Source organism: Annulohypoxylon truncatum, assembly GCF_022578515.1.
Source record: "Annulohypoxylon truncatum strain CBS 140777 unplaced genomic scaffold F4807scaffold_4, whole genome shotgun sequence".
In the NCBI taxonomy this organism is placed as follows: Eukaryota; Fungi; Ascomycota; class Sordariomycetes; order Xylariales; family Hypoxylaceae; genus Annulohypoxylon; species Annulohypoxylon truncatum.
The window spans coordinates 701,926-729,223 of NW_025953790.1; the positions used below are offsets into that span (position 1 = coordinate 701,926).

At 48.8% G+C, this 27,298-nt stretch overlaps 7 protein-coding genes across 7 annotated transcripts; 4 read left to right on the forward strand and 3 right to left on the reverse strand.

Annotated features, from left to right (window-relative positions):
• Nucleotides 1-42: 42 nt before the first annotated feature.
• Nucleotides 43-1,639, forward strand: F4807DRAFT_411034 (uncharacterized protein). The gene is made up of 2 exons (XM_047996668.1): nt 43-842; nt 894-1,639. The coding sequence occupies exons 1-2, from the start codon at nt 175-177 to the stop codon at nt 1,414-1,416; spliced, it is 1,191 nt and encodes a 396-aa protein (XP_047857952.1). The 5' UTR covers nt 43-174; the 3' UTR covers nt 1,417-1,639.
• A 4,466-nt stretch (nt 1,640-6,105) lies between these two features.
• F4807DRAFT_456776 (RNA recognition motif 2-domain-containing protein) lies at nt 6,106-8,751 on the forward strand (the record flags this gene model as incomplete). The annotated part of the gene is made up of 10 exons (XM_048000933.1): nt 6,106-6,702; nt 6,754-7,185; nt 7,241-7,786; nt 7,837-7,958; nt 8,020-8,050; nt 8,109-8,126; nt 8,179-8,251; nt 8,306-8,385; nt 8,443-8,557; nt 8,615-8,751. The coding sequence occupies 10 exons, from the start codon at nt 6,106-6,108 to the stop codon at nt 8,749-8,751; spliced, it is 2,151 nt and encodes a 716-aa protein (XP_047857953.1).
• Nucleotides 8,752-10,056: 1,305 nt separating this feature from the next.
• F4807DRAFT_264999 (uncharacterized protein) lies at nt 10,057-13,313 on the reverse strand. Its single transcript, XM_047994519.1, has one exon. The coding sequence runs from the start codon at nt 13,134-13,136 to the stop codon at nt 10,161-10,163; it is 2,976 nt and encodes a 991-aa protein (XP_047857954.1). The 5' UTR covers nt 13,137-13,313; the 3' UTR covers nt 10,057-10,160.
• A 76-nt stretch (nt 13,314-13,389) lies between these two features.
• Nucleotides 13,390-15,402, forward strand: F4807DRAFT_411037 (uncharacterized protein). The gene has a single exon (XM_047996669.1). It carries the CDS (start codon nt 13,766-13,768, stop codon nt 15,074-15,076), a length of 1,311 nt encoding a protein of 436 aa, XP_047857955.1. The 5' UTR covers nt 13,390-13,765; the 3' UTR covers nt 15,077-15,402.
• Nucleotides 15,403-16,045: 643 nt separating this feature from the next.
• On the reverse strand, nt 16,046-20,855 carry F4807DRAFT_265044 (chromatin remodeling complex SWI/SNF, component SWI2 and related ATPase). The gene is made up of 3 exons (XM_047994520.1): nt 20,664-20,855; nt 16,572-20,579; nt 16,046-16,513 (listed from the first exon to the last, which is right to left on the reverse strand). Exons 1-3 carry the CDS (start codon nt 20,757-20,759, stop codon nt 16,301-16,303), a joined length of 4,317 nt encoding a protein of 1,438 aa, XP_047857956.1. The 5' UTR covers nt 20,760-20,855; the 3' UTR covers nt 16,046-16,300.
• Nucleotides 20,856-21,920: 1,065 nt separating this feature from the next.
• On the reverse strand, nt 21,921-24,095 carry F4807DRAFT_265100 (WD40 repeat-like protein). The gene is made up of 3 exons (XM_047994521.1): nt 22,256-24,095; nt 22,110-22,176; nt 21,921-22,060 (listed from the first exon to the last, which is right to left on the reverse strand). The coding sequence occupies exon 1, from the start codon at nt 24,004-24,006 to the stop codon at nt 22,282-22,284; it is 1,725 nt and encodes a 574-aa protein (XP_047857957.1). The 5' UTR covers nt 24,007-24,095; the 3' UTR covers nt 21,921-22,060; nt 22,110-22,176; nt 22,256-22,281.
• Nucleotides 24,096-24,796: 701 nt separating this feature from the next.
• Nucleotides 24,797-27,060, forward strand: F4807DRAFT_265107 (DUF803-domain-containing protein). The gene is made up of 2 exons (XM_047994522.1): nt 24,797-25,721; nt 25,777-27,060. Exons 1-2 carry the CDS (start codon nt 24,896-24,898, stop codon nt 27,036-27,038), a joined length of 2,088 nt encoding a protein of 695 aa, XP_047857958.1. The 5' UTR covers nt 24,797-24,895; the 3' UTR covers nt 27,039-27,060.
• The last annotated feature ends 238 nt before the right edge of the window (nt 27,061-27,298 follow it).

A 27,298-nucleotide genomic window follows, 5' to 3' on the forward strand; every position in this document is an offset into this window, starting at 1 on the left:
AGAGCCCGATTATCTTATCGATCAACAAACAAACAGAAAAAAAGTTACGGGAAGTCAAGAACGATCATCCCACCAAGATTAAAGGGCTGCAGCTGCGCGTCACTTTTGAACTGCCTCCCTCATCTTCCTAAACCTTTCGTTTAAACCATAAATTACAATTGATTATTAGTCGCAATGGCTTCACTTACTAGGGGTCTTGCGAATACTCCGCAGAATACCATCGACAAAGAGGCTACGAAGGCGAACGAAATACCGGTCCAAGAGGAGCCCGTCTCGTCGCGCGGGAAACGAAAGTCGGTTGGGGACGATGTCGATAGCGAACACGATGATGAAGGTAGCGCTTCTCTGATCTCAGAAGCAGCAAGCCCCAAGCGACAAAGATTGGCGGTACGGACGAGAGAAGACGAAAGCACCGCTACCGGACGGAAGACCTACCTTGAGGTAGAAATACCTGTAGCTGGCAGGTCCCAATCGCGCGCCGTTCCCGACTCACAAGATTCAAATGAAGTGGCATTAGAATCAGGGCCTGATGCCGAGCCTTCAAGTGCCTCTAGGCAACTAGAAGAGGAAGCGAGCCAGAAGCTAGCCTCGCAGAAGTCAGAACCCGAGTCGACGCCTATGCGTAAGCCCAAAGGCAAGCATGTTGTGTTCGGTGATGATGACGATGTAGAAAATTTTGTGGCTGGCGCCGCGGCGCAAGCGGACAAGAAAGGAGAGAACGAGGATACCAGAAAAGAGGAAGAGGATAGTGACGATGACGATGCGCCCGAAGCAGTATCTACACAAGCCGCCGCAAAGGAGGTGCAGAAGGCAGCACAGGCTGCTTCGGAGGCTGCGGAAAAGTGAGTCATCCTTCGTCTTAAATTTATAACTTAATACTAACCTGGCCCCAGACAAGCGGCTTCCTTAAAACGAAAGCGCCAAGAAAAAGACAGCCTCTATAAGCAACAAGCTGAGCAAAGAAAACGCTCGCGCGCGACGGTGGAAGTACATCAGGGCAAGAGCAAGCCCGCCAGTAAAGAACGAGGTTCTAGCGAAGATAACGGCGTAGCCGAGGTTGAAACAGCAGTAACAGCCGGTCGACGACGGGCGCAGAAATTCAACCTACCCACCGTATTACCAGCTGAATTCCTGACGGACTCATCGAGCGAGGATGAAGATGTTGACGAGTCTGCTATGAGAGTCGTCAAAAAGCCCAAGAAAATCAATTTTGAGGCGGAGGCCAAGAGGCCGCGAGATCAGATTGTGGGATCTACGCGATATAGGGTCTTGAATGAGCAAGGAGATCAGAAGCTGGCTCCGAGGATACAGAAGAATGCGAGGGCTTCGAAGGAGAGTCTGTTGAAGAGGAAGCGCACGGGTATGGTGGCTGGTGTGGGTGCAGGTGGGAAGAAGGGCTTCTTTGTTAGGCGGTAATTCACTTATCTAACTACGGATGATGTGAATTGAAAAGATTAAGAAACTATGAGACTGAGTATATGAATCTGGTGATTTGTGATGTGATGATAGATGGATACCACCACATTTGTTATCCTCGAGCACCTACACTTACAACGGCATTTGTGGCGCAGGATTGTGGCGCATAACCTCGCCCCCTTTTTCAGGGGTAAAAGCATAGAAAGGGGAAGTTCAGATTAAGTCATCATTTACGATTCAACTCACTTCTTTGAGATGAATATCATGATAATCAGATTTTTATCCTAAGTCATAAATAGAAATTCGGGAGATTTGACAAAAAGGCGGTGCAATTGCGCTTATGGAAGATCTATCCATGGCATCAAAATATAATCAAGTCTTTCAGTACACACCCTTAACCAAATGCTTTATTACGCACGCTTTCTCTATTCTCTGAGGTAACTCTTTGAAATGTTTATCCCTCATTCAATAAATCAATGGTACAGAATACGTGTTTGTATATAATAGTGGCAGTAGTATTTACACATTCTAAGCATTATTTGAACTGGATTGTAAACAAGCATGTACCATAAAATGATCCCCACTTGTAAGTCATCGGATATATTACGCTCTCTCACTTGGATTTTCTTTGGGAAATTCTAGCACTGTTATGTGGATAATAATCACATTTGTATGTACCGTGCCGCAACTACATGACTTGATATCTGGTTCAGTTACACTGGGATTTTGATTATTGTACATGTTTTGTAGTATTTGACAAATAAGGAGACTATTTATCAACCAAAGATAGACTACACAATACGCTGTTGCGTAAAAATTATCTATTTGGATTTTGGTGATATATCTTTTCTCTATTTGCAATAAGATAGGATATAAAGTATGATGCCAATCTTCAAATAGAATAGTTCCTTGTATTAATGAAGATGCACCAATACTTTGATAATTTTGTCTGCAAGATTTACGTCTTATATATATACAGGAAACATAATTTCAACTTCAATGAGATGAATCTTGTTTCCAAAACAGAGAGGAACCCTGGTCCAATGAAATATTTCGTGATACGTGTGGCATATTTTTAAGAATACGTAAATATTCCATAGGGCCACATGCTCTTATCAATTTTGACCGCATCACATGTTACGATGTGAAAGTTCAACTACCTATATCTTTAACTAAAAAAAGATAATGATTCCACAGAGATGGGTAGCAATACTGCTGAAACACTGGCAAGTAAGATCTAGCCAAGTATCGTCCATGTTTTGTGAGTGTCAGTGAGTTTTTGTTTTAGTAGTATGTACTCCTATTTGTTTCGACGAAACTGTTGCCTTCTTTGAATAAAAATAATATACCATAGTCTTCACTGGTGACAGGATAAACAAAATTGACGGAAGAGTTACTCTGTACATAAACAGTCGAGCACTATCTATCTAGTCTACATCCATACAAACTTCCTGTCAGGGGCTAAGAGCAAGAGGTTAGATAGCAGCTAGTTAGCTACAGCCTGGATAATACCTAGGACGAACATTTAAGGGGCGCCAAAGGGCTTTAGGAGAGGGACAGGCGTTAATAAAGGTCTTTTATTACATACAAGCAAGCCAAAGGTGAGCTACCTGCTACTCTCACTCACTATGTGGCACAGTCTTCAATGATGGGCCCACCTCCTGACACTTCCACAGAGTTTCAACTAATAACATCTTAATGAATATCTAGAATTTTCCTCGAAAGACTTTTTGTTTTGTTTCGACTAGATAATTAAATCAAAGGATTTTGTACACGAACGATATTTCAGGCTTAGAGACATAGAACGTTATTATAGGATATTCTCATGAATTGAACTCATGGATTATACAAACGACAGACTATGTAGTTACCCAGCCGGTCCATAGCTACAACATCCATAACTAAAAGTCACAACTATCAGCGGTTGTCTTGAGCACTAGGCCCCTAAGCACATCCAAAAAGGTGATCTATAATTAGGTACCAAGTGGATAGTCGTCGTGTATTGTTAGTATGGGAAGCCGAGTACAAACTCGCCTTTATCATTCGTGAATGTAGAATCTAACCCTATAAGGCCGTCAACAGCGTGATACATCAACAACTAGAATACGGACTGGCATATGCCATCTGGTAGGCCATGCCCATTACCTAAGTACATATTAAAGTCGAAATCGAAAAAGGTACTGACCAAGGGTATGACCGCCTTGGTCCAGCATCATGGTTGAAGATTTCTTGGCTAACCTTTTCAAAGAACATAGCGATTGGTCGATCTCGTTAAATTATTATCTGATCGTAATAGCAATTACCGCCAGTGTGGAACATATGAGATGATTCGTCTAATCATATTGAAGACGTCCTTAGGCTATGACTAGCTGAGCCTTGACCGGTCTAAGTCACCAGCTCAAATAATAACTGTGCAAACAACCCACGCGGTCTACGCTCCTTTAAATTTTCACGAGTTTTTTTTTGTATACTAGCCAATAACACGTTAAGGTTGATGCGAGGATAATAGACTTAGACTATTATGAGGTATGTACGCATGTATAATAGATACAATTAGATACCCCTGGAGCCTAGCACCTTCTATTTCACCACCAAATGCGGATGCGCCTTCTAGCACTCATCAGTTGAATGTGTCGTTTGTAGGAGCATTGGCCGCGCTTGCTGATTATCCTGGACCTATGCAATACCTATTTAACACCAGGGGATTTGACTTGGAAATCTTCCCTGCTTCAACTTCTAACACTAACAACCATCATCTTCCCACAACACCTTACCCTACTCGTACATCTTGATCCCCAATCCACTCTTTAGTATTGGACCATTGAACGTCTTGGTTCGGTCTGGATCTCAAGTAGGCCGTAACTACCCACATTCTTTTTCTTCTCTTTAGCGAAAGGCATTGTCGTTGGGACATCCTTGGTTCCCGCGTCGAGGTCCTTCTTGAGACACAGGTAATCCGCAACAACTTCATTCAGACCTTTGGTCTTGGTGCGGACAGACATCTTAGGGATCTTGCGACTTCTTATTGAGTTTGCCAGTAGGTCTAAATTAATTCACTATGCTGCAAAATGAACTAACTCATTTTTTTTCTCCAGGTAGTTTTTGTGCTGAGTTGGCACGTTTAACCATCCATACTACTGGTAGGAGAACTTCCCTCTAACCCTCTAGTACAACACAACGGCATTATCCCACTCGTTTTATACGTTTAGAGAGCAGTATCCCATACTCTCTTGACGTCCATCCTAATTCTCCGATCGTCGCATCTCAAACATCACGAAATACCTAGTAAGTTACATATTCTTCTTACCATACCTCCTCCTTCCTTCCCACCTGTCAATGCCCCTAATCACCACGTGCGGGAAGAATTGTCGATTTCAATCGATAATATAAAAGATCCACCTTCAATCAATTGATGTATCTGATATGTTAAGCTATCGTTCCTTCCTCGATACGCTTGGTATATCGTATCACGTCTAATCCCCATTCTCCTATCTCTTCCCATTCCCACATAGAAGTCTCAACAATTGCGCCACGTCCTAAATCTTATCGATTTACAGACACTCTGGTCCTAGTTGATTATTTTCAAGGTAATGAAGTATTTAATCACTTCTATGCTCCATCAAGGTGGACTTACCTCACCCATCATTCTACAAACTCCTTCTTTTTGAATTTTGAGACTATTCTCAGATCGCCTTAACTGACTTCGCCATAGGTATACCTCTCAAAGCTCAGTCAAGTACGAGAGAGGGTATTCAATCTCCTTTAACTTCTTAGTTTTTATCATCAAGCCAACATAGGCCGTCGCGTCCCAAGATACTTCAACGGACGAAAGGATAAAATAACTCTAAAGAGCCATAGACACTGATCTCGGAGGGCCGGTTGTAAGTCAGGTTATTTTACTTCATCCCTTCCCCTTCATCAAAATTTCCTGCCTCAGATAACTTTTCTCCCACGACGTCAACGCTACCCATGCCCCTTTAACCCCTTTACTACGATTTTCGATCCCGCAGAGTTCCTTTTCAGTTGTCAAGCTCCTTCGTCATTTTCCCGATTGTTGTTGCTAGTTTCTGAAGACCTCGCAAATTATTATACGTCATCAACTTCCCCTTTTGTTGTCCCTTCCTCAACGATAGCAACTACAGAGCTCCATTTCCTATTTCGTACTATTATGCTATCCCTAAAGGTCTATCGTTCCTTCCTGGTCTTGGGCTGCTATTTAGCTGAACATTGGCCCATGCTCCCTGGTGTATTTCCTTCACCCTGCTCGCAGCACTCAAGCGATCTGCCTATTTGTCTTCTATCATATTCTGTGCCACATTATACATCTCTTCATGGTATTACTTTCCTACCTGACTGACAACTATCACCAGGAATCTACAGTTGGTGTCCTCTTCAAGTTCAAGGGCCGGATTATAGATACAACATTCGGTTGTTCTATTGAGCATACTTCTGCGTATTTCAAAGAACAATTATTATCCTAGTAAAGTAAGTGTCATCCTATCGCGAAAGAGAGAGTTTTGAAACCTTGTAAGAGAGACGGGATATAGCGTGTTAGAATTCGCCTTGCGTTCTCATCCGTCGTCCTACGTACACTCGCTGATATAATTTCAGGGACTACGAAAGTTGAACGGTTCATACCTAGGTACCGAATTTAGATCCTTACAGATGGCATACAATTCTTCAGACAAGATGAGCATGCATCAACAGGCCCGTGAGGGTCATTACAACCCTGCTTCACCTCATTCTTCGAGCGGAGCTGCAGACTCATTCAAGGGCACTCCCGACACTCGACTGACCGCATTCTCTCCGGAAGAGAGCTCCGCTCGATCTACACGAGTGCTGGGAGGAATTCGTCATGGTTCCCTTGAGACAGCACCGCCTTCCATTAAGTACGGCATGAACGCGTTGCAGTCTTTCGGACAGCCGAGCATGTTCAATCTGGGCACTGCCCACACGGACAAGGATCCGTTCGTCTCTTCAGCTGAATCTTCGTTCAAGGGAAGCCAGAAGCTATCTCCCACGGCCTCTGTCTTTTCACCTCTGCCTTCGGCGTTGATTCCTCGCGGCTCGGCATCTGAGCCTAAGCGAGCAGATGCCTTCTCCGAGGATCTGAGCCAGAGTTACAGCCAGATCTCTGGACAATTTCCACGACCAGCTAGCGTTCCTGCGTCGTCTGACTTCGTCCATGACAAGCTGAGCACAGAATCTGGAATCTCCCGATGCTTGGTCGTCTCCGCCAGAATGGGCGGTAGTGTAACCGCAGGTGAGGTGAACCACTACATATCTGTAAGTATACACCATCAAAAAAATGATCCGCCGTCAGCTAACAATGTGCAGGAACTTCGTCAGATGGGTACCCCGTTTCAGGGGACCAATGAGATCTTCGAGTGTGGAAACCAGGTGTTCGCTCGTTTTTCCAACATCCGCGATGCTTGCACTGTTTTCTCGAACATCTCTCTAGGTGGCCGTGACTGGGACGTTCGTTCCGTTAACCCTCGAGAGTTTTCATCGGTTGTAGAGCCAGGTGCGGGTCTCGTAACTGCTCATGAAGGACAGGTGTACCTTAGTGTGTTTTCACACTCCATGCAGCCCATCACCGTTCAACAACTCGAGGAGTTCCTAAAGGCGGCTTTACGAACTGAGGGAGACTTGTATGCATTCAAGCCCCATGAAGGTGTAACGGGAAGTGCGATGAGCGGCATTGCCGAGTATTGCGACAATGACATGTCGCTGCGTGCCATAGCAAAGCTCAACGGCGTCGTCGTCCAAGTGAGTTCATCAGCTCCTTACTCAGGATGTTAGTCTGCTAACAATTTCACAATAGGGATTTCAGATCTGCATAGTGCTGTACCGACCTGATGTGGCGCCGAGCGCGAGCCAGAGTGGACTCATTGGCTCGACCAGTTCAATTGCCTCGCCATCAGATTTGGCTACCGGCTTCCGACGAATGTCTATCGGAAGAGCACAATCAGTCATGGCGAATCCAGCTAATTCTCTCCTGAGTACACCCGTCCGACCGACACTCCCAGCAAACAGCTTTTCGGTCCCGCAATCTTATGGAATGGTGCCTCTGATGTACTCGCCTCTGCCTATGAGTCCTTCGTATGTGTTGGACCAGGGAACGCCGAGAAGTTACGGCGGCATGCTGCAACCAAGCAACTATTCCCTCGTGAGCCCTTCTATGTCGCAGCAGGGCCCTCTTGTCCATTCAGATCTCACGACTCCACGACAATTCCAGAATTACGGTCGCCTGGATGGTCGTCGACAGAATGCAATGCGAATTTCACGATCGCCTTACTACAATTCGGCCAATCATCACAATCACGTAGATGTCAACCGTATTCGAGAAGGAATTGACGTGCGCACAACGGTAAGTAACCTACAATTACTGAATATGAACCAAATCTCACACGAAGCTAGATCATGCTGCGCAACATCCCGAACAAGGTCCATCAAGCTATGCTCAAGGACATCGTCGACAGATCTAGCCATGGCAAGTACGACTTCATGTACCTGCGCATTGATTTCGCCAACGATTGCAAGTAAGTGATGCCTTGACCTCGAAGGTGTAGCAGGCACAGATACTAATATAGGTAAATACAGCGTCGGCTATGCGTTCATCAACTTCGTCGATGTGAGCTCCCCCCACTTCCCAGAAACTTATATTGATACGATACTAATAAAACTGACAGCCGTTGGATATCATTGACGTAAGGCCGCGATTCACATCAACAGTAATAAACAATGCTGACAGTAACGCAGTTCGTGCAAGCAGTGGGCAACCAGAAATGGGGCTGCTTTAAAAGTGACAAGGTTGCCGAGGTTTCCTACGCGAGTAAGTTGAATGTCAAAATTACAGTCTGTATCTGGATGCTGAAATATAATCTAGCTATCCAAGGCAAAGACTGCCTCGTTCAGAAGTTCCGCAACAGCTCAGTTATGCTCGAGGCTCCTCATTACCGCCCCAAGGTAAGCTGATTTATTGAAGGAATATTTGGAAGGCAGCTGACACTTCTGATTCTCAAGCTGTTCTTCACCATCAACGGCCAATACCCCCATTTGGCGGGCACCGAGGAACCTTTCCCTGAGCCGGACAACCAATCGAAAATGAAGCGAAGCTGTGAGAATGCAGAGCACGTTGGTACGTAGCAGCGATGTTGACACTCGGAAGTTAAAGATGCTAACTGTTCATAATTAGGTCTATTCACTCCTAACGCTGGTCAACACTTTCGCGATGAGCAGCGACGCCGTCGTTCTCAGTTCGATCGTGGAAACCCACGACTTCAGGAGTACGAGTACAATTCGCCTGTACCTAACCAGGCTTACTACTCTTAGGAGGCTTCATTCCCTTAGAGGCCCTTATGCGCAAGGCCGTTGTGTCTTTTCTACTGCGCAAAATCTACAAGAACACCTTCAGTACTTTACAATGATTTCCCATGACCACAGGATTCGAGTGGCCAGTTCATCCTGATATGCCTGCTAGTAAGCGTCACCCTGAACCAAGTTGAAACAGCTTGAAGAACCCTAACTAACTTGGCTTAGGCTGCTATATGCGTTTTCCTTTTTTTTTTTCTTTTCTGAGGGGGCTATTAGTATCGCCCACTTACAGGGGACAAAATTCTAATACCCTTTGAACCCATGACCGCGACGATTTCTAACGAGATAACCGAGAAAATCCAGATAAGAGTCGGAAAGACATAAAAATAAAAAAGAAGAAAAAAATCACGAAGAATGCCATTTTACGACGAAATGGCATGAATCTCAACTCATTGTTCGAATGTTGTACAATTTCCTTACGGGCGATTTTCGATCCACTTCGCCAAATTCCTATATCATCTGGGACATCCCATGGTACTACACGTCGATGCGAAAAGATATCCATACTTCGACACCTGATAGACCTGGGATTCTTTCTTCACGATGATTAGGAATTATCATGATGAATATCCCTTATCTCATACGGTATGTTTTTACTTTGCCTATTCCTGATCATAAGAGGCCAATAAGTTGGGCTAACCACATCCCTTTTCAACAATATAGATTAATACTTCGTCATTATAACGACCGGGGAACCATCTGAGCCTGCCAACAACGAAGACATGACAATTTTGGCCTTGAGTCGCACTCGAGTTTGACTCATGGTTCGACAACGGCCCAAGTGACCACTAGAGGTTCTTAACGCAGACGAATAACGATTCATGGGCGTTCCATATACGAATGGAAATCTTTCGAATACAATTTTGGCAAAACCTTAGGTTCCTGGACCCAATAATCAAGATCACACGATGCGTGATCTCGTACTTACCTCCATTCCCCGAATTTCAACATGTCCGATCATGCTTGTGACCCGTTCTCAGTCACCGGCATTGGACGGGGTTAATGATAATAACTCTACGACTAACTGGCCAGTATCTAAGGGAAAGTGCGCCTTTCGAATCCAAGTTTGCGGTGGCAATCTGATTTCCATTGGGGGTAGTTCTCTATCGGTTAATACGGGGCGAAGGAAATTAGCATTAAATTCGCGAAGCTTTTCATAGTCTTACATAGCTAACACCGAATGATTCCACATAACTGAAGCCTTGTCAAATTCTGTTTGCGTGGAAAATAGTAACCTGCCAGTTTCCGTAGACGTTGGTAGTACTGACGATAAGCGTGCCTTTTTTTTTTCTTTTTTCATGGTCTCATTATTCGTAGCTATAAAGTAGGATTTACACAGACTACGTACATAGGTGGATATACATATTCTAATCAGGATCCTCTGGCAAAGCAGGCAGAGGCTTCCGCGCCGAAGTGCTGTGCGTCAGGGGCGGCCTGCTCGATATGGGGATATACTCTGCGCCGTCGACGTCCGAGGAGGGCGTGAGCTGCCTCTCCGACTTCCTAGCCAGCACCTCGGAATAAGACGGGCCTACGCCACCCTTCCCGGCCGCAGAGTCATCGCCGCTCGTCGCGTAGTAGTCCCCATTCCCATTACCATTCCCGTCCCCGCCCCTGCCGTGATGATTCTCGTCGCCCCCTCTACCGGGAGTCGTCATAGCGGGCTCGGAGTCGTAGCCCCCCATGTCGACGACGCTCGACGGGGTGGCGGCGCGGAAGAAGCCCGCGGGGGGCGCGGGCGCGGACTCGGTCGAGGGCCGGCGGTGGCGGCTCGTCGACTCGGTCGACGTGGCGCGCGAGTTCCTCCTGGGCCGGTGGCGCAGCGAGGATGGCGAGTGCGAAGAGGATTCGGTAGCCTGGCTCTGGCTCGGGCTGCGGCGCGGGCGGACCTCGGGGCTCGCTTCCTCTACGGAGAGGAGGGGGAGGTCGGGGCTGGGACGGTGGTGGTGGTGAGTATGTTGTTGTGACCCACGCTGAGGCTGAGGCGGAGAGGGGAAGAGCGGGGAGGAGGCGACGAGGCGGGAGGGGGAGACGGCGCCGAGGAAGCGCTCGCTGGGGTAGTAGGCGTCCGCGGCGACGGAGGCGATGCCGCCGCGGGAGAAGATGACGAGGACGAGGCAGCCGAGGAGCAGGACGGACTGGACGATGGCCATGCGCTTCTGGAAGACGACCTCGTCGGCGAGGACGCCGAGGCGCGAGGACAGGGCGACGATCTCGCGCTCGGACTGCTCGCGCTGGGTCTCGAGCGCGATGACGGTCGACTGCCAGATCTGGTCGTACTGGGTGCGGGCCTCGCGCAGCTCGCCGAGCACGGTCTTGTTGAGGGTGTCGAGGAAGAGGTCGACCTTGGCGACCTGGCGCCGCTCGAGGCGCGCGAGCGCCTCCTGCAGGAAGCGCGACTGCGACTCGATGTACTGCAGCGATAGCGTCGTGTTGGACTCGAGCGCCTGGATGCGCTTGTTAAGCGCCTTGAAGAACGAGTCCTGGATCGTGGGCGCCGAGGCGGGCGACGACGTCGTGGCCGTGCCGGTCTTGTTGCGCGGCGCCGTGGCGGAGCCGGAGGGCTGGCCCTTGGACACGGTGACGGACCGCGAGGAAGGCGGTTTCAGAGACGTGGAAGCGGGTGTCCGGCTCTTAGGGGACGATTGCGCGCTGGCTGTCTTTGCGAGGCTTGGGGGTGTGATGGTGGTGGGTGTCTCTGGAGTGGTGGCAGTAGCTGGTCTCGTATCCTGGGTGGACGTCGTGCTCGACACGGTCTCTGATGAACTTTCAGTGGTGGTCGTGCTTGCTGACGTCTCCCCAGAATCGTTAGGAGAGGTTGTTCTCCCTGAATCGGTGATGGTCTGGCTAGTAGACTGCGTCGTCGAGGCTCCAGACGAAGATGTACCTGCATTGACTGAAGACGTCGTTTCTGTGGGCTCTGTAGATTGGGGTTCACCCGCGGTTGTGTTTTGAGAGTGCTCCTCCTTGTTATTGGACGTAAACTCTTTCTCATCAGAGTCGGCGCACGTCATGTCAAAGGGGTATTGGTGGTAGAAATATGACTTGTCCCAGTAAGGAATGAAAACACTCTGCTCTAAGTTTACCACCTGGCTCTCGGACCGGGGAGGTTCAGCCACCTCGACTTCTTCAGGCTCAACTTCGGTCACCACAACAGTTTCCTCAGCAGCTTCAGATACGGTCTTGCTGCTGTCATCCTCAACTTCAAGATCGGCAGGATCGGCTTCTTTCCACGAGTCGAGCATGCGCGTGCCATGAACTCGTAGCAAGGATACGGGACAATAATACTCGTTACCATAATGGGTCAGGATCTCGATCCGTAGATACTTGGCCCAGATTTGGGGGTTCTCGACTAGAAAAGGCTGGATATTTCTGGAATTACGGGCTTGGAAAGTGCCTAATACCTTCCATTTCTCCTCCTTGACGGGATAGCGATCGCTCACACTAACTCGGAAGTGGCGTATCATACTCGAAAAGAACTCGAAGTTAGCTATGACAACAGTGTCGACTAGGATGTCGTCGCTCAGCTCGACGATGACGAATTTGTTCTTCATAGCACACTCGAGGAGCATGTACGAGTCTTTGTTCTCGACTAGGATGGCCTTGGGGTTCTTAGCTCCAGGGTTCGCCTTTTTTATTGTCGCGCCAGCGTCGAATGAGGCGTATGAAAACCTCTCCTTACACGTCGTCCCCGCATCCTTACTACGGTAGCTCTGGGCCAGCCCCTCGTCATAGCTCACTTTCTCGACCTGTCTCTCCTTCTCCTTCTCCTTCTGCGACGGCCTGGTCGACGACGCGAGCTCGGAAATCTTGTCCGAATACGCGTCGAAGTCGAGCGACACCTCGCCTTCGTCTCCTAGACTATCAAAGTCATCTCCCGGATAATCGCCATGCGTCTCTTTGGTCTTGCGGTGTCTGGGTTCCAAGGCTTCTTGGCCTGATTTCTCGAGCATCATGGCCTTCCATTCCTCGAAGGACATGAAAGCGCCGGTGCTTAGGTCGTTGCCGTCGGCGTCGAGCTCCTCTTCATGATCGGCGTCGCCGGTACTAAGGCTGGAAGTTGAGTCGGCAGCAGAAGACGTAACGGTGGCGCTAACGGTCCCCGGGGTCGAAAAGGCCGAAGGCGCAGACGTGAGACACTGCTGAGGCAATGTATGGGTAATGTAGTTCACCGTCCTCGATTCGCAGGTAGGCTCGGCCGTCGCCGTACTCGAGGCGGGTTTTGCGACATCTTGAGTGATGGAAAGGCTAGAGTCTGGTTGACCTTGTGCATAGCTTGCTATCAGTAGCGCAGGCGAGAGTATGGTGATTATACATCGCCTCTTCTCCTGTGCGAGCCACATTGCGGGTGTGGTGAGGACTCCCGTCGTACAACAGGATGGTCCATAGGGGTTATGTTATATGGTAGTAGTAGTGGTTGTGGTTGTAGGACGCAATATAAAAAAAATACAGCTTGACGTAGCTGCCGTGGGTACTACTTTAACCTCCAGCGCTACCCAAACATAGAAACTACAGGTGGCCGGTCGCTGTTGTTTGAGCCTTGAGATGCTGTTGCATCATTGCCTAAATCAGCTTAGCGGGGACCGACATATATTAGTGCCATCCATGGATAGTAGATCGAAGTGGCCTATGCTCCCGTCATCTTTGCTAATAGGGCGGGCAGGCGCGAAGTACCTGCATATTCACCTCCATTCCACACCTTTGCCAAGTGAAGGTGCAGACACTCATCATGAACAAGAAAGGGGCGACACAGTAGGTGAGTGCCATTTTTAAGGAGATCAAACTTTTATTCTCCCGACTTAATCTGGTGGACCCACGTTTCCACTTCCCTTCAACAACTTCCCCGAATTCACTTACCTGAGAATCCAACCCTCAGGAACTTCAGGGAAAATGGAGTGACCAACTCGCCCGAACCAGACTTCTAATTATACGGGAATCATTCGTCGCACAAACATAGAGAGTGCCTACATGTATGAATCGGATTTCCCTGCAGTCTGCAGATATGCCGGCTACGAACAAACTCGCGATCCGACCAAAGCCCTCTGGCTTACTCGGTCCATTCCGGATCCTAGACCTACCACCGGAGCTAGTCCTTGAGATATTATCCTTCCTTGACCCTCCTTATGTCATCTTGTTCTCGTTAACTTGCAAAGCCGCCCGCCACCTAATCAGCAGCTCGGACTACGGCAAATTCTGTCTTTCGTATGTCCAAAAAAAATTGCGCGATTGCAGACAAGAACCCATCGGCTCCGAGTCGATCCTTGACCCGAGATATAAGTTCTTGCAATTGTTGGCGGACGACTACCTGCATCGTTTCGTCTGTTTGCGTTGCGCAAAACTCCATCAGAATCTCACGGGAGAAAGCCGAAATGCTCATGATAACTCCATCATAATTCGTGACCGGCTTAACCCACATCCTAAGGGCGTAATGACCTTTGGTCCTCTCTGGCCAAAATATGTCATTACCTTCGACGAGGCTCGTGAGGCCTTAAAAGGCAGCCGCAAGAGTTCGAGAACCAAGTCGTTGCTCTCTAATCTCGCAATATCGACCGACTGGAAGCTTGCTAGATTATGGTCATCTTGCTATAACCCGGAATTCCTCCATGGATACATCAAATTGGACACCGAAGCAACCGTCGTAAACGGATCCTTGTACTTTCACAAGGTTCAACGAATACTGCTCCAGCCCGAGAAAGTTAAGCACTTCTTAAGCGCCTCGCAATCGTGGCTTACGGAAGAGATATTCAAATCCTGCATCCACAGCGGCCAGTTTCGGTATGCATTCCAACCCCCCTTGAGCACCTTTTCGTGGGCAAGTTTAGACAAAACGAGTGTTCATAGGACGATCTCGGAGTTTATCGCCATGGCGCACTGGAAGATGATGGTAGCAGAGCCCTCGAGGCTCGATGGTTGGGATTTGGACCAACTTGATCTCCAGTCATACTCGCTCGCCGGTTGCTACCAATGTGCGACTGATTTTTCTATCACCATACATAACCATGGGCGCGGTGGGGTCGAGATAATAGCCGACGTCTTCCAGAACCTCGGCGACTGCACCAACCCAACCGACCGTGAATGGGAAGCTTGCTGGTTCAACCAATTCGATAAGGTGTACAGATCTACTATGCTGAGGCGATTGGATCACCCAATGATCCATCTTGCCATATTCCCTACTCCTCCCGGCCGCAGTGCCAGAAACCACCCCTCCGCTCCAAGCGTCAAAGACGTGTGGGAGTTGCATGAGCATGACCGTGCAGCAAGTCGAAAAGCCAGTAAGCCTTGACAAAGACTATTTCGGAATCAAATCTATGGAATGGGTGAGGTCTAATGAAAGCCTAAACAAATGTTGCTGCGAGGGAATGAGAATGAGCCTTAAAACAAAGAAACGAGGGATGAAGAATAGCAGGACGCTGCTCCGTTAAATCGCTTGGTTTTAGGTCGTATTCGCGGGGGGTCTCAATTGGCGTCGATGGTTGATAGGCTCAACTATCGATGCCAAGAGCCACTATACGATAGTACCTCGATTAGACGAAGACTTCTATTGCCCTCAGTTGCTCTACATTCTAGATCATAAGCACTGACACTCAGTAATAAACAACGAATACCAACTCACCACTGCTGTGCCTAGGTACGAATGCACATGGTTACTAACTGCTTCCGTTTCCTTAAAAGGCGAAATAGAGTCGTCAATGCCTTCCAGGTATAATTATGATTCATCCTAACTAGAATCCCACGAAAAAATATCGTGACAAGACAGAATTATGAATTCCTGGCTCCTAGGCAAGCGAATCCGAAGCCTTGCAAATTCTAGTTCTACAAACATAAGACAACGATCGCCATTAGTATCGCGAGACGTTGGGACTTCTTCACTGTGTCTTTTAGCCAATAGGAATTATGCATGACACAAGACATCCATAATATTGTATCGAAAAGTCATCTAGAATACGCACAAATCCAATCTCTGATCGCCATCTACACTTCGTTCAGAGCGTGCTAGACAAAAACAGACTTATCCGTACAAATCACTACATTGCTACGTCCTACATCCTACATACATCAAGCGAAAACTTATACCCGGAATGGATCAGATCACGATCAAACCGAGCTCACAAAACACCAAACCAGAAAAGAAAGCCGGATAGGCAAAAATTCATGTACTAAGAGCGTAGTTAATAGTTAGGTAAGTAGTAGTAAGCAAAGGCAGAGAAGAAGCCCGGGGGTATTGCTTTAGCCCTTCTCCAGATAGTAACTTAAGGTTGCGGTCGATTGTGGTACACGTGCCATTCGTCTCTCTTCTTCCTCCCCTAATGTTTGCCTGTTAATAAAAAGGACAATGAACCTCGAAAACGCCTTAACTTTCTCTCCCGCCCCCCTGTTTTGGGAGAACCCGCGCGGTCTAAGCAAATCTTTGTTTCACAAAACACGTTGGCAAAACCGCCCGAAGAGTAATTATCACTTGTAAGCCAACTATTGGCTGCCTGTCCGGCTATATTCGCGGACTAGGTCATCATTGTTCACCGTCGCTCAGGGCGCCGCCTGCACCCATACCTCCCTGGCTGGCACCATTGGTCACCAGCTTTATTCTCGTCGTATTTGCGGAGGATTGAGGAGTTCCGGCGCTAGTAGGGGGAACCGAACTATCCTTACCGGATGGGTCTTCGAGCTCGCCCAATTCCGGATGCTCGTTTATTTCTTCTTGCGCTTTCGCGTTGAAGAAATTCTGCGTACGTTAGCATATTGATCAAAGCTCGTTACTATTAGGATTATCGACAACTTACCTCCATGACAATTGCATCCGAGTAAAGAAGACTACCGTCCTCGTTGTAGGTTCTGCAATTGTTGCACATCAAGACGATATCTCGGCGCATATCGTTAATGCTGTTGTACTCCTCCTTCTTGATCTTGGCTTGGATTTGGTTCATGCAGATCGGATTCTGGATGAGAACATAGTAGTCGCCATAATCCCGCTTAGACGGTAGCTTGATGAAGGGTCCAATTATGAGACGTTTGGTAGGCTCATCATCGTCGTCGTCGTCAACCTGATCTTCAGGTGCGATGTCGGCTTCAAGGCCCATCAAACCGTCGTAAATATTACGCAAGCTCCTCTGGAGGACTTGCCGCAGCTCAAAGCTGATACGAGAGTCGTTACCGTTGCCAAGTATTGCTCTAGGGCGTCCCTGAGGCCCACGACGCTTCTTGGCGGGCGGCTCACCGTCATCATCCTCGGCTTTGCGCTTTTCGTTCTTGCTACCGGGCTTACGACCACGCTTCTTGGGAGGTGTGTCGATTTCCTCGGTGCTTGCACGGCTCGCAACCGGAGAATTGGCGCCTGACGCACCAAGTACTGCTAGCCGCTTCAGCCTATTTGTTTCCCGCTTGTCCTTTCGGGCCTGCTTTCGCGCTGCTGCTGCCTCTGGCGAGTCCTCGTCGTCATCCACAGCCATGAGCCATTGCTCTTCGGTTAAGCCATCATCATACTTGACACGGGTCCGCTCGCGAGCACCACGACCCAAGACCTCTTCTTGCTCTTCGTCGACAGGGTTGCCTTCCGACAGATATATTTCTGGGAGCTCATCCTCGGCCATGAGTCGAGGGACGCGTTTCGAGCCAGGAACGTTACCATATGTGAGGTCCTTCGCACGTTCCTCATCAAGTTTTTGGAAGACGGTAACCTCATCATCACTTCGAGCGAGGATCATGTTCAACTCCTCATCATCCATCTCATCTTGCTCGCCGGAATCAGCCATATCTGCGGACTCTAGCAGTGTTCGGAGCATGGCGTCACGGTCGGTTTCAGACGATTTGTTGTCGAATCGACCGGCTTGGATAACTTTGCCATCCATATCAAGCTTATATCTTGCGCGTTCCAAGATCTTCTCTTCAACGGAGTTAGAGCTGATAAGTCGCAAGATACGCACCTCGTTCTTTTGGCCGATACGGTGAGCACGATCCTGAGCTTGCAAATCCTGATGAGGGTTCCAATCTGAGTCGTAGATGATGACGGTATCGGCGGTCTGCAAGTTCAGGCCTAGACCACCAGCACGCGTCGAGAGCAAAAACATAAAATACGGTGAGTCAGGTGCGTTGAATGTCTTCAGAAGATCAGATCGATCCTCGGACTTTGTGGTACCGTCCAATCTCAGATACTGGATTCCGCGGAATCGGAGGAAGTCCTCCATGATGTCCATGATCGCAGTCATCTGAAAGAACATCAGAACACGATGCCCGGTGGCTCTGTACTTCGGCAAGATTCGATCTAATAGCTCAAACTTGCCAGCTGTTCGCCAGAGGAGGTCGTTACTGGTGTTGGTAGGATTCATCTGGTTCTCTACCTCGTCGAAGACAAAGGGGTGGTTGCAAAGTTTTCGAAGTTGCATAATCATGTTGCTAAGACCGCGAGTTCCAGTCTTACCGCCCTTTCCATCGCTAACCGTAATCTTCTGGTGGGTAACCATCTGCTTGTATAGTCGCGTCTGGAGCGCGGAGAACTTGCACTTGATGACCTTCTCCGTCTTGTCTGGTAGATCTTTCTCGACATCCTTCTTGAGACGACGCAGCAGGAACGGACGCAATACCTTGTGAAGACGACGAATGACGAGGATTTGCTCTTCTTCATTCAGCTCCATCTTGTCCTGTCCACCGGTGTTTGCGAAGGGAGTATTGAACCACTCATCGAATGTCTTGACCGACTTGAAAATGTTCGGGAGAACGAAGTTGAGCATGGCCCACAATTCACCCAGGTTGTTTTGTAAGGGAGTACCAGTAAGAATAAGACGGAATCGAGTGTTGTAGTATTGTGATATCGTAGCGCTCAACTTCGAATTGGTGTTCTTCATACGATGTCCTTCGTCGATGATCATGTGGAACCACTTAATCTTGCTAAGTACGGGACGATCCTTGATAATGTACTCATAAGTGGTAAGTAAGACCTGGAATTTTCCTTGGCGAATCTTCTCCTGTTGTTGCTTTCGTGCATTCGGGGGCCCCTTGTAAACAACGCGGCTGACAGACGGAGCCCACTTCTCAAACTCCAAATTCCAGTTGGTCAAGGTACTCAGGGGGACGATTACAAGGTATGGGCCTTGCTGAAGTTTGCGCTCGATGAGGTACGTGATCAAACTAATGGTCTGGATAGTTTTTCCGAGACCCATTTCGTCGGCGAGAATGCCGTTAAGGTTGTTGTTGTAAAGAGAAAGCATCCATTGCAAACCCTTGATCTGGTACTCCTTGAGGGTACCGCCAACAAGTATGCTTGCCTGCTCTGTGACATCTTCCTTGATACGATGGGCCACAGCATAGTAATCAATCTTGCGGTTGGCCTCTTCGTCCTCTTCTTCAACTTCGCTCTCCTCCTCAGGCACAAACTCTCCAACCTCGTCGCCGTACCGTTGCGCGGCCTGGCGTTGTTGTGCCTTGACGGAGGACGCGAGCTGGTGCAAGAATCCATCTGTCTGCTTAAGAAGATGGGTGATACGGGTATCTTTCGCCTGGTCCAGCAGCTTAAGATAGGCTTCTTCATCGTTAGCCTTAAGAGCTTGCAGACGCTGCTTGGCAGTTCGCTCAATCCGCTTCTGTTCTTCTTTCTCGATGTTGAAGTGATGCAAGTGCATGGCACGTCCGATTCGGGACATTTTGTTCTTAGCAGAATGTGCCGAACTGAAAATCTCAGACTTGTGGTGTTGAACAGACTGGAGGAAGTCGATATGCTTCTTCTTCTCACGGGTCTCGCGAGCGTCTCGCTGTTGCTTCTCAAGCTTCTCGGTGATGCGAGCTTCGCGCACGCTCTGCTTCTTGGTTCGGCGATATTGGCTGCGGTTCGTAGTCATCGCCAGATTGTCGTAGTGCATCATCGAGCGTCCAATCTTTTCACGCAGAGCACGTTGCTTGGCGTATAAACCAAGAGACTTTAGCTCAATTATGGCTTTCCGCTTCAACGTGTCATCGGGGTCGAGGGATTCCCTAGTAGTATCCCAATGGGAGATGTTTCCAGGCAATGACTTCAGTTCAGCATACCTAGCCTTCATGCGGTTGAAGATAATAATCTCGCGTTCATGTCTCAATTGCTCGAAATCGACTCCCGTAGGAAAGATACTAGGGATGATAAGGCGTTGTTTACGCTGGGTATGATCGTGATAGCCGATATCTTTACGGACAAGACCACCTTCGTAGGGAGACTTGAGTGTCTTGAAAGTTTTTGACTTTAGCGCAGAATCCTTGGGCTCGACACTTTCGTCAGGTGGCGCAGAGTCAGCCTTCGTTGCCTCGGGAGCTGGTGTTGCTGCTGCAGAGGCAGGATGAGCAGGGGGGTGGGTAGATTGCTCGGCAACGGCCTGTCTACGTTGACGTTGCGCGTTGAGCGCCTGCTGCATCTGGTATGGCACTCCAGCATTTTTACTTAGCAGCTTAAAGGCTTGGATCTGTTGCCTGAGGAGACCAAGCTGCTGTGGAGAGAATTGTGCTGCCATGGGAGATGCCGTTGCAGGCGATGACGCGACTGGCTGGACAGTTGGCCCGGTGCTCGACGACAAGGCAGAGGCATTCAGAGCACCTGACGACGGCGGTTGTGTGGTATGTGGGGTGGGTTGCTGAGGTCGCGGGCCTGATTGCGTGCCATTGACATTGCCATTAGGGGCGCCGTGCGACATCTGAGCAGCCTGCATTTGCATATAATTCTGCTGTTGCTTGCGCATCTGTTGCTGCTGCTGAACAGTCATCAGGAATTGACTCATCTTTATGAACTCAGGATCGGTCTGCGGAACGCCTTGTTCTTTCATCTGCCGAAATTTCTACGACACTATTAGCATATGCAACAAGTGGACGGACACGACACGGTACGAAGTACATCGTGTCATCGAGAGGAGGCTACGCACCATGTACACTTCCTGCACCTGTTGCTGAGTCATCTGCGCCGCCATGGCAGACGAACCAGCATGGTGAACAGCGGGGGGCGCCTGGACAGATGCCATCTTGATTAATATCTCTAACGCAACTTCTTTTCAAGAGTCACGACCGTGTGCTTATTCATCCAACCACTTTATGAGGCGTTCATATCTGAATATCACGAATCGACGGCGAGGTATTACGCAGGCCCTATTGATAAAATAGGCTTATCCGTTATTACAATAGTATTATAAAGAGCGACTGGGCGAAAAATACTGATGGCGATGGAATGGGGTAGTAGACGATGTGCGTTGGTTGACAAACACGTCGCAAACTACGGGCGGACAGCAAAAGTGGTGGTGGTTGCGCCGGGGTGCAATTATTCGGAATGGAATATTTGGTTGGGGATGACGGTAGTCGTTGTAATGCGCGACGTATCCGTTTTCCGGTCGCGGTGCGCGGTGTTCGTCCGGCGGGAATGTGTCGAGAAATCGCGGTGGGGATTTAGCAGGATGCGTAGAGCTAACTCAGCCTTTTTCGACTTTGCCCTTTCGCGGTCGCGGGGGTGGAAGGGAACGGGGGAACGTGTGAGTCGGGAATGGCAGAAAGCAACAGGGTGAAAAGATGGCCGGTGGTTGGCTGAGAGCGCGTAAAAAGTCGGTAAAGAGGGGCTCTTTTCCGCGAGAAAATCGCGTAAAATAAAAGTTGGAGGTCACTCCGGATAGTTGTCGATGAATTTAGACGGGGATGGGTGATGCGGCTCGCTTTTTTTGATGCGCGATTGATGGCGTGGAAAGAGATGGTTTGATGTGAAAGGCGCACAAACCGCACAACAAGACCATCTCCGTTTTGCCTGTCACCTGAGTTGGGAAAAATGCGCTAAGGGGCACAGCCCCATTTTTCTAGCTTCCCATCCAATCGGTTTAATTATATCCCGACAAAACCCTTGCAACTGCCACTTACGTAACCACGCAATCCACCATTCACATTTCACAGATTGTCCAATTGTCCCCATTGCGACTTAAGTGGGTCACATCGATGTACTAAGTACTATACTATACAAAGCAAATGGTGCGGACATTGATTAATGTAGCTATTGAAACCATCCATAGCATCTAAAACAAGCGAGATCTTGTCAAGATTCACTGGTTCCCTTTAGCTTATCAGATTTTCAATGTTCCTTCCCATTAAAGTACCTACTTCTACTTGGCTTCGGCTCGCAGGTTGGTAGCCCGTAAACACTACCTGTAACAGACTTGACAAAGTAGTCCCTAAAAGGCATCTTTTTGCCAATTGGTAAAGCCGGCGCACGTCGATCAATGGGCCTACCTTTCGTAGAGTCCCGGCTGTATGGGGCACTAAGATCCTACTTACATAGGTACCGTACCTAGTTCCGTAAATAAGCTTAGTAAAAATATCCATGGATATGTAGGTACCTATTTTGAGGTCATAAGAGGCTCCTTTGGTACCTGACAGCCCGGGTACCTGTTTTCGGGCAAACAACTTTAATGGTAAGTCAGATAAGTCATCCTTGAGAACTAGCCTCTCAAAAAGAGCCTTGGCACACCGGTATTTCTTGTACCTGCATTTGCAGACTGGTAGCCTCTCTCATCTCTTCACCTTCTTCTTGTCTGGGCCATCCTCCTCTTCGTCGCTCACGTCGGCATACTGGGTCACCGGCTGCGTGTCCTTCCATGCCTTCGTAAATACGGGGTCCTTCTTTGCTAGGTCGGCATACTTGAGGAGCGCCTCTCTGGGATCCTCATGCAACATTCGACTTAATGGAATATTCTCACTGATATGCTTCTCATCAGGCTGGCTTCGTAGAAAGGGCGTCTGTTGAGGAACATGCGGTCTCCTAGGATCTTTCGATTTCCCAGATGCCGTAACACCCGCTTTTCTGCTGTTGGCTAAAGCACCTGGTGTGAAAATTGATTCCCCTGAAAGTCCGAGAGATTGGTCGGTGGTCAACTCTGGATTATCATCGATGTGTCGCCTCTTCGGGGCGCGCGACATAACGTCCACCGCACCCCTCGTCGACATCGTAGGGTTATACAGGATGTGCGTTTCGGCGTTTGCAGAGCCGGTGATGATCTGATTGATCTTCGGGTGCCAGTCCACCGTAATCACGGGCGACCCGGGTGTGACTAACGTAGTGTATTCCGGACGCAGATTCCCCGGATTCAGTATGTGGAGGTGGCCAGTCGCTGATCCGGTGATGATGCTTGTAGAATTAGGCGCATACTTGATGTTGGTCGTTGGATAGTGATCCGACGTAGATGGATGCTCGACCGAAACGAGCGGCTCCTTAAATTTTCGCGTATCCCACAATTTAATTAAGTTGTCGCCGCCCCTAGTCACCACCATTCGCCCATCGGAGCTGATATCGATGCCGCCAGTCCAGGTGTTGGGTTTATGAGCTTCTCTTATCTCCCCGGCCGGCCGCGTATACGGACCATTGCCGCTCCACATCACAAGAGTACCATCTAGCGCTGCGGAAACCAGAACATTGTTGCCTCCTTGGACTGGGGTACCCCAAGCGACAGCAGTCATCCGCGTCCTGCCTGCAGCGCCTGCAGCTCTCGACTTGAATACCAATACTTCCTTTTGGCTGCGCTTGTTGTTGATATCCCATATGCGCAACGTACTATCTGTCCCGGCGGTAACACACTGGTTCTTGTCTGTGGGATGCCAAGTACCTGTCGTGACCTCGGAAACATGGCCCTTCGTATTGTGCATGTCTCGAAGGTACATGTCACCTTTGACGAATTGGGTAACGATATCGCCATCTCTAGATAGAATTTTCGCCTGGGGGTGTGCCGATATGCATAGGAAAATGCCACCAGCTAGAGGATTAAACTCGACGTGGTGGACAGGATGCGATTCCGTATTTGCTGCCGAGGACTTGGTCTCATAGGGATCAACGCTCTTAAAAGCTCGTATCGTTGTTGGGGTAAGGGACGAGAAATCGTGGAGCTTGACAGTGCAGTCGATAGAACCTGATATTAACCGGCCACCCGCCGGGTCTAGCGACAGCGAAGTAACAGCGCGCTCGTGAGTTTTAATGACCATCTCGTGAGATGTTGGATATTCGTCCTCGTCATCAGAGTCGTCGGAGTCATTTTCGCTATAGCTCGAGTCGTTTGAATCCGAATCTCCCGACTTGGACTTGCCTGTTATTGGCTCCTTGACTATTCTCTTACTCCGGTCGATTTGTGCGGCGATGTCAGCCTCTTTGCTACTTTTCCCGAACGAGGTAGGCAAGAATGCGCGCATGGGATCGTCATCCCCAAGAATGGGTCCTTCGACCTGAATTTCTTCGTCGTCGCTCATTGTTGGCGAAAATTGTGTTGCGGCGTTGGGAAGTAAGAGGTGGTAGAATGAAAATGTGTTGGAGGAAGACAAGGCTGACTTAGGTAGGTCCAGTTAGGTAGAACTAGCAATTTACACATAAACGCTGTACTAATGGAAGTGGAACTTTTATGTAACTAGCCGGCTGTATAATGACGGAATCAACGGGGCTTGGAAGCTTCGAACTGAACTTGTATCTGGGTAGGATGTACATGCCCAATACAATCACAAGCCTTTAGGTACCGCACTCCCGAGTCTATTCGCAATCAATCTAAGTTCGGTAGCTACCTAATATTAGGTAATACATATAATAGTAGGTAGGTACTACGTATTCGCTATTAAGGTTCCGTCGCTTTCATAATCAACCGAAGCTAGTAGATACGTAGAATAGATCAATACAATTTCCTAGTTCGTGTTTCTGTTATAAATATTTGCCAGTTTTGAAGGCCGTTACATTAGCTGCATGAGTTTATTCGAGAATCTTCAACCGATACTGTATTCGAAACCACCCGCATCCAGTTACAGTATCCTACCCGTTCTATCGACGCTGACAGCACTGAGCCGGGGTTTCCTGCACTCCACCTCACGTTTGCGCCGATCAGTGAGCAGCTCCTCACGACTCACCTATCTACCACTCTGCATTTCTACGATTTCCATTTCCATTTCTATCTAATGTGTTATTAATGAATCCGCTTCGAGCGAAGTCCGATGAGTCCATTCGCGATCGGCTCTGAAGAACGAACTAGCCATAATTGGCGCAATCAAATAGCCGGTCGATCAACGAAATCGAAATCCCTTTGGCAACCTGCTAAAACTCGTTGTTGCAGTATTGCTACCATAAGTCTGCCCACTGCGGCCCGCCCACGCGCGGATGTCGATCGAGTCGACCGGTAGAATCAATATCAATATGAGTTGGGCCGCAAATAACGGGACAGGTAGCGATCCTGACGATGGCGCGGACCTGGGCAACTGGAGTTCGCTCATCGGGATCATAACCGCAATATCGGGCAATGTCCTGATTGCTTTAGCGCTCAATGTTCAGAGATATTCGCATATAAAACTACATCAACGGCGAGTCGAGGCGCGGGAGCGAGCAAGAGAAGCTTTAAGGAAAGCCCGGGATGGTCACCGTAACGGTTTCGGAACAACCGACATACCTGATGGCATCGCGCAGGACAATGGCGACGAAGCAGTTGATGGGGCAGGCATACACCCGCTTTCTCAGTCGATTCAATCGGTAGACTCCAATTTGACCGAACAAACATGTAACGAGTCCAAGGTGAACTCGTCTTATTTGAAGTCGACATCCTGGTGGATAGGTCAGGTTCTGATGACTGTTGGTGAGATGGGCAACTTCTTGGCCTACGGTTTCGCGCCCGCTTCGATCGTGTCTCCGCTAGGCGTTGTGGCTCTGATTTCGAACTGTATTATTGCGCCCATATTCTTTGGCGAGAAATTCCGGACGCGCGACTTCTGGGGCGTCGTCATCGCAGTGGGCGGCGCCGTCACGGTCGTGCTGAGTGCTAAAACAGAAGAGACGAAATTAGATCCTCATAATGTGTGGGATCATATCACGTCGATGGAATTCGAGATTTATATGGGCATTACTTTCTTTTTCATCATCGTCCTAATGTGGGCGAGCCCTAGATATGGCAACCGGACAATCCTAATCGACCTTGGCCTCGTCGGCTTATTCGGTAGGTGTCACACATCTTTGTTATCATGGCGAGCTCTATGCTAACAGATTTAAAGGAGGTTATACCGCTCTGGCGACCAAGGGCGTTTCCTCGATGCTTTCCTCAACACTTTTCAAGGCATTTACCACGCCAGTGACGTATGGCATGGTATTTATTCTACTTGCAACCGCCATCATGCAAGTCCGATACGTAAACAAGGCCCTACAACGATTCGATTCGACACAAGTTATACCCATTCAGTTTGTACTATTTACCTTGTCGGTGATTATCGGCAGTGCTGTCCTGTATCGAGACTTTGAACGAACGACGGCGCAACAGGCAGCCAAGTTTATCGGTGGCTGCCTCCTTACTTTTTTCGGCGTCTTCCTGATCACCAGCGGCCGGCCGCGGCAAGATGAGGAAGACGAATTGTCAGATGATGAAAACGTGGAAGAGACCATCGGGCTCCTCGAACAAGAAAGGAACAGTCGTTACACCGACCATGACGAGCAGCCTGGACATGAACAATTACTACCACCAACCCCACCTCGACCTCGGTCGTCGAGACGTTCATCGTATGCCTCGCGACTTAATTTCATAAATACGAGTGCTAAAACGGTATCGTATCCGCAAAGTAGAGCTCCCTCGATCCGTAGGCACGATGCGTCAGCTACTAAGACGTCTCACTCGACGCCAGTGGAATCGTCGCCGCTTCTCGACAACCCATGGAGGCATTCCGCAGATGACCATCCTTCTCATCCAGAGCTGCCATTAAGGTCATCGGCGGAGAGTGTACCTACGATATACTCCGTAACCTCTGTTGCTGTATCAGAACCTTTACAGTCTAATACAAGCCTCCCAAATCCCGACGTCCCACCTCCTTCTCCAGACAGACCCTCGACACCACGAGCACATCCTTCCAGACCACATAGTCATCACTTTTCCAATGCCTTTATTTCCCCGTCGCCATTATCGTCGACCGTGAGCGCTGTGGTAGCAGATGCTCTCTTGCGCGGCGAAGAAAGTCCTAACGGCCGAAGGAGATCTATTAGGCGAACGAGGCCTAGTATCAGATCGAGTTTATTTGTCCCACAAAGCGAGGACAACGTCAACTCGGTGGCTGAGCCTCTTTTCGAGGACTATCGAGACGATGATGAACCGCCTTACCAGGATGATCCCTTGCCAACGGATAATAAAACACTTCGAGGACGAGCACGCAGCTTAAGCAGCGCACTGGGGGAGTTTTTCGGACGGAAGAGGCGGAGAAGGGTATCGGACCCAGAGCCAGGTCCGGAAGACGACAACGGATATAGCGACGATACTTCGCGGCAAGATTAGTTGGGTAATAATTAAAATAGGACAGGGCCAGGTTTTTGCGGAACTATGTTGATAATGGAGCAGGCCGAAGAGGCCCGAAGCGCACTTTCTCCTTTGTGTGGGGTGAAGGGGGCCATCGCATTGGATAGGAGTTTCGGTATTTTGCGTATTTGCCCGTCGGCTTACCGCTGCCAGGTTGTGCGGCTCTGTTCATCGTCATGTTTCATCATACCCCAGTCGTATAGGATTCGCTGGCATTCGAAAACCACTTAGATCTTTTT